This window comes from Nicotiana attenuata, chromosome 9, assembly GCF_001879085.1.
Source record: "Nicotiana attenuata strain UT chromosome 9, NIATTr2, whole genome shotgun sequence".
NCBI classification, from domain to species: Eukaryota; Viridiplantae; Streptophyta; class Magnoliopsida; order Solanales; family Solanaceae; genus Nicotiana; species Nicotiana attenuata.
The window spans coordinates 33,777,871-33,784,544 of record NC_031997.1 but is presented as its reverse complement, the minus strand read 5'-3'; the positions used below and the strand labels follow the sequence as shown (position 1 = coordinate 33,784,544).

The following is a 6,674-nucleotide window of genomic DNA, read 5'->3' as shown; positions in this document are numbered from 1 at the left end:
ACCACCGTTTTACTTCTGACCGGCCGCGATGATGAAGAGGTCTTTTCTTTTTGGGGAACCGATTTAGATGTTTTAGCCATTATGGTGTAAAAGTTCAAGAAAAGAGAAAAGGTTGATGGTGAAGTAAGGGCAAATTGAAAAGAAGGGAGAAACTCAGAGAAGCCGAAGAAGCTAATGAGATTTTGAAAACAATCTGAGAAGTAAAATTTGTAAAATTAAGAAGTTGGCCTACTTATAGAAGTCACTCAAGCGTATTGGGGAAGCTGAGTAGCCAACCATTACTGGCATGCATTTAATGTTTTGGGGAAGAGAACTGACGGGACATTTCGGTCATTTCGAACGCTCACGTCACGGGTATGGCATCATCATTAAAGACTCCGGAGAATCGTGGTTCAAATCGTTTCTTGTCGCCTTGCTCTAAGAAACGCGGGAACTATCTGTATACGGCCGAAATCGGATGCCTCCGATCTATAGGCTCGAGGGGTCGTCTTGGGTCCGAGTTCGGGCAAGGACGAGTTCGAGTTCAAGGGACCAGATCCAGATCCAAGCTCGAGGGCGGAATGCAATACCCGAAGATAGGAATGCAGGGAATACCGAAGTCAAGTATGCTCGATCCCGAAATTGTACCGTTATGGATTTATAACAAAATGAGTTAGATTCATGCCACGTCCCCAAGATCATGGCGCAAATCCCGGAATAGGATTGTACGATTCCATACTAGGCGGTTAGATAGCTGTATTAAGAATATTCCTTACTGTAAATAGAAATATACCTTATTTAGGGTTCCCCTATTATATAAAGGGGATCCCAATCATTTGTAACATCATTTCATCATTGGCAAGAATATACTATCCTACTTTTCTCTCTTACTGTTCATCAGAATTGTTCTTTACTGTCCTTTACGTTTATTGTTCTTACTTTATTGCTCTTAGTCCATCTCGAGGTCACTAAGCTCGAGGTCACCACTGCTGATAACATTGGTTTGATTCACTTATTTCTTTCATTTTTACTTCATATTTTTTTATTATTAATTGGTATTGAAGTTAATCACATATCTTTAAAACCACAAATCAAATTTTATTGTTACTTATTGGTAAACACTTATAATTTGGATAAGAATCATTCTGTTTGATGTGCTTGTTGAGTGTTGACGAAGAAGGATTTCATAATTAATAAGTTGTGACGCTTTCTCTGTTCTTATAAAGTGCATATAATTACTGTTGATGATTAGCTATAAAGAAGACACCTAGGTACCTCCAAATATAACCAATCAGTCGAATCAAAACCCTAAATTCAACACCACAAAACCTTTTTTTCACACGACAAAGACCAAAAGCCACGACATAATCGGATCACATGGTCTAGCTGTTCACAATATGGAAATCTTACAAATAATTAATTCAAATAATTTATAAAACAATAATTTGACAAACATAATGATAACTAATTCATTTCATTCCCAATTAGCAACTGGAATATGGCAGCTTAGGCCGTGGCATCTGCAAATGTAATGAAGGAATAATACATCAGTGCGATTAAGATAAGATCATTTACACAAAGGCATTAGCAAAATAGAGTTAATCCTTGAATATACCATTTTTCTTATTATTTTTCCCTTTCCATTTTTACTACTAAGATTTAATTTTTGCTCTTATAATGCGTGGTTAACATTCCAAATAAATACTACTTAAAAAACTTAAAGAGTGATCTTACAGCTCTCCAAATTGAAAGATTGGAAACTTCAGAAACAGAATTATTTTCAAAGGTTAAAGAGGAAAACTATAGGAAACTAAATTATTTGACAACTTGTAGTTGGAAATATTTCTCATCCAACCCCAGGCAAATTTTTGTAACCTTTGTCTAGCAATAAAAAGGGAAGCACAATCAAATAGAAGAATCCGAAAGTGTCTTAGAGCAGCACAAGCAGATTTTTATTTTTATTTTTTTTTTAAAAAAAAGAAGAGAAAAAAACAGGATAATAACAGCGAAAAGTTTGTTACTTTATGTACTATATATATCAAGGTTGTCGAAGTCGTCCGACATGGAAAATGGACAGAAACCGAACCATCTTAAGGTCCTTTACTATGTATCACTTTTTAAAAGTTACACCCTTTCCTCCATTTTAATTGACTTTTTGGTTGTTTTTACAAATATTAAGAAATTCATCTTTGAGCGTTAATTAACAATAAAATTGACCATATTATCTTTGATTTGTTCATAGGAAATATAACAAATACTTTTAGGCTCTTTACTCTAAGGGCAACTTTAAAAAAAAAGAAGTTAATTCCTTCTTGGTATCTAGAAAAACCAAATATTGTGGACCACAAAAAAAGATCAAAAAAATCAATTAAAGTGAATCAGCGGAATTAATAACAAAAAATGCTTGTGTCTGTATGTATGTCTACCATTTTTTCGTAGATCAATGAAACATCACAAGTTGATCACACTGGCCCTTATAAATTTTCATTCATCAACAAACCTGCTATATTCGGGGGCGGATGCAGCGTTGCGGCACTGGGTATCTAAGTTCAGCATTTTCTATGCAAAGCATAAATTTATGCGCAAATATTTATTTAATTGCAATAAATAGCAGGTATGAATTTATAATTTAAGAAATATGATGAATTCAATACTAAACCTTAAAGGTTAAACCCATAAAGCTATATCCTAGATCCGGCACTGGCGCCATTTTTAAGATTTTGAATATTATACTCCTATAAGTTAAATAAAGAGAAAATAAATGGATCTTAGCATGTTTTAGAATCTTGATCAACGCGATATAACATTTCAATAGTAACCTATAGTGAAACAAATTTAATGGAGTTATATTTAATTACATGGAGAAAAAAGTTTGCATACCTTGATCAAGTTGCAGAAGGGAAACAGAGTCAACTCTCACATGCTTACCGCAGGAAAGCCCAAGCATGCTAGCTGCTGCTTTCACTTGATGAGTAGTAGTGTTGTTGTTCTTGCCTATTTTGCTTTCAATATCTGGATGAACCTTCCTTTTCATCACCCTCGTCATCAACTACATGCACAAGCAGCTAATTTACATTTATCAATCTTAATCAAATCGATAATATATGCTAAATAAACAAGAAGATCTCCAGTTTGATCAAAATTGACCCTTTAATTACAGTTTAGAATCAAAATAAGGTGGTGTTATGAGGAATCTAAAACAACAAATGCTGAATGATGATTAATTATGAGACGATAAAATAGAAATATATCAAAAGAGATTCCAAATTTAACGGGGTCAATTGACCTATAAGCACGAGCAGGGACGACCAAAATTATAAAAGAGAGTACAAAATTATCGAAAGAATAAACTCATACACTTCAATCTTAAAGAGGTTCACATAAGTGGCAGCTAAAACTTGTGTCTCACATTTTCTCTCTAAATTTGACTGTCTATACTTGTGGATGCTATCATCTAACAAGGAAAAAGAAACATAATCTTTTCTTCCAAAAAAAGAAAAAAAATTAAATGTGGAAGGTTTATGCTCTCCTCTTAAGAAGAGGAAAGAAGGAGATTCTTGGAGCAACAGTAAAGTTGTATTCGTGTGATATAAATCACGGGTTCGAGCCGTAAAAGCAGCCTGGCACGGATGCAATATACACCTATTGGGTCAACTGAACCCAGTACTTTCAACTCATAGCATAAATTTATATATTAAAATCACTAAATTTACAATAATAGATATAAATGCTTAACTTTAAAATATAATGTGTTCAATGCTAAAAACTTGAAATGTTGAATCCATAGAATTAAAATCTTAAATCGGCCTCTGGAAGCAGCCACTAATGCTTGCATTAGGATACGCTGTCTACATCACACCCTTCGGGTGCGTCCCTTCCCCGGACCCTGCGTAAACCAGGGGCGAAGCTATGTTGGCCCAAGGGTGGTCAACTGACCACCCTTGGCCGAAAAATTATACTACGTATAAGGTAAAATATTACTTGTTATTGATTAAAAATAGACTTTGAACACCCTTGCGTATCCCACTGGAGAAGGGTGTTCAAATTTGAACACCTTTACTAAATTTTCTGGCTTTGCCACTAGCGTGAATACGGGATGCTCTGTGCATGGGGCTGCCCTTTCAAACTTTGATATTGCTAAATATGAGGACAAACACTAACATTACAATAGAGGTGGACATTGGTCGGTTCAGTTCTGTTGTGAATGTTATCGGTTCGTCATATCGTTTATCGGTTTATAAATATACTAAACCGATAACCGAACCGATAATATATCGGTTATCAAGTATCGGTAATCGATTATCGATCCTTATCGGTTCAGTTAATGGTTTACCCGATAAGAATAAAAACTATCCAAAAAATTCATGTTTTTATCATAAAAATCGTGATCATACTATTAAGAGAAAGGAATTGAATTTTTGCTCTTAAGAAAAGAGGGATTAAATTTCAACTTAGAAAATAAAACTTTCTTTGCATTTGAAAATCCCAATAAATGATCTCAATTTTCAAAGTTATAAGTTAATAGGAGTAAGGAATAAACCATTCAACAATCTAATCTTACTAACTATCTCACTGTGGGCGGGCATAATTCACAGGAAAATAGTAAAATCCTAATCTTATAAATACTAATTAAGAATCAGTGCAACAAAAGAAACAAATAAAAAAACTAAAAATCAGAACAGTTAATTCTCTAAAGTTTAAAACTAAAATTCTTAACTGAAAAATTAAAATGAGAAATTCAGAAAAGTTTAAAACTTACTCTAAGGATTAAGGTCAGAAGATGAAGAGTAATTACCGAGAGAATTGAGAGAATGAGAGAATGAAGCCATAAGGTGGTTTTATATACTTAGTGGGTAAAATTATAATTTTGTTAAAGCTTATTGGGCTATCGATTAAACCGTTAATAAAATTGGGCAAACCGAGACCCGAAACGATAACCCATTAGTCAAATAACATTAAACCGTTATCGAACTATTTACCCAATAAATCGATACCGATAACCCAATTGCATTTTATCGGTTCGGGCTATTAGTTATACTTATACCCGATATATGCTCACCCCTGCATTACAAGCATGCATGCACGCAGTGAAGGAAAAAAAAAAAGAGGAATTCTTAGACTCACTTGCTGTAGTTTTTGGATCGGACGTGAATCCTCCTTAACTCGAGGAATTAACTTTTTGGCGAAAGAAGTTCCATTTTTCACTTGTGAACAAGGTTTCTTTGTGTAAAATTCTTCTTCCTTTTTGCTGGGATTTGGCTTAAGGTTTTGGTGATGATCAGAATCAGCTGAAAAAAGGTCTGCTAGAGTAATCCTTTCTTTTTTCAGCATCTTATTGCTGTCTAAAGAGTTGTTTGAGTCAATGACCATTATCTCATTTTGTTTTGGATATTCAATCATCACTTCACCTCCACTTGCATATATCAATGGGTACACTTCTTCATTTTCCTTAGTGACAGTAATTTCACATTGTCCAATACTTTCCACTGAGTAATATTCTTCCTCAAGTGATTCTTCTACTTCTTCTTCTTCAATGTCTATGCCAATTTGATCTTGCACATTTTTCAGTGGATCGAAACCGAATGTCCCAATTGTTAGGATTCCTCCTTTCCAACTATCTAACATACGTGCAATGGATGCATCTTGAAGAAGAACTTGTGCGTCACCAATAATCTCATTGCTAATCCTGAGCTCATCTTTCTTCACATTCCGTCTGACCATTCCATCTGTTAAGTTAAAGGCGTATTCAGAATTTAAATTTTGATAAATTCAATCTATTCTTACCACTTAACATATTACACTTTATACATTATGCTAATAATTTTGTCCATAATATATTAATATTTTATGTTGAACAAACACTACTTTCTTTAAGTAAAAAAATGTAAGTGTAATATTTTGTAAATTTAAATGAAGAAGAAATTTAGCATCACCTTTCTGATACAATTTGCGGTGCACCCAATTGAAGATCTACGTCAAGAAAGAAAGCATAGTTAATAAAATAAAGATATGAACTCAAAAGAACTAGAGGGGAGAAGGAAAATAAAGAAAGAAAAAAGAATACTTGTGAGTTTTAAATCCTATAATTGAATTGAAACTGTACGTACCTTCATTTCTTTTCTCCTTTTGGGATTTGTTCAATTCAGTGGCAATGGAGTTGACTGAAGTTGGAAATTAATGTGTGACACTGTGAATAACTAGTGCAACTATTGGCCAACTAAGAAAATTTGGAGAGGGTCATATTGATGGAGGGTTACATTTGTTGACACGTGTAAGGGGTAGGGTGGGTCCCCTAATAGAGTAGGCAATGTTCAGATATTTTAAGGCATGGCATGTTTCATCAAAATACTACGTTTGATATCTATGGCTTTATCGATTGCGCCCAAGTGCCTCCAAATGACGTTCATGCCCTCTCTTTAAGATTACAACTTCCATTGTCACATACCTTTAACAAGATATTTGAGAAACAATTTAAGTTATATATACATAACACAGTATATAAGAAATTTTGTACTTATTTGTGTAATTTAACTGCTTATAGAAAGACATATAAATATGACCTTGTTTTAGGTTTGAAATAAGACGGAGAAAAAAAGGAGAGATGCATTTGTGCTTGAGTTTATTTTTCTTCTCTTGGTTCAAATAGATTAAAAATGTTTAGATTTAGGTATTTCTTCCACTGCTACCCTGTCATG

The 6,674-nt window shown here is 34.0% G+C and overlaps 1 protein-coding gene across 1 annotated transcript; it reads right to left on the bottom strand.

The window, feature by feature from the left end:
* Positions 1,264–6,281, bottom strand: LOC109232239. Its single transcript, XM_019397931.1, has 5 exons — positions 6,087–6,281; positions 5,913–5,949; positions 5,104–5,705; positions 2,860–3,028; positions 1,264–1,499 (listed from the first exon to the last, which is right to left on the bottom strand). Exons 1-5 carry the CDS (start codon positions 6,090–6,092, stop codon positions 1,486–1,488), a joined length of 828 nt encoding a protein of 275 aa, XP_019253476.1. The 5' UTR covers positions 6,093–6,281; the 3' UTR covers positions 1,264–1,485.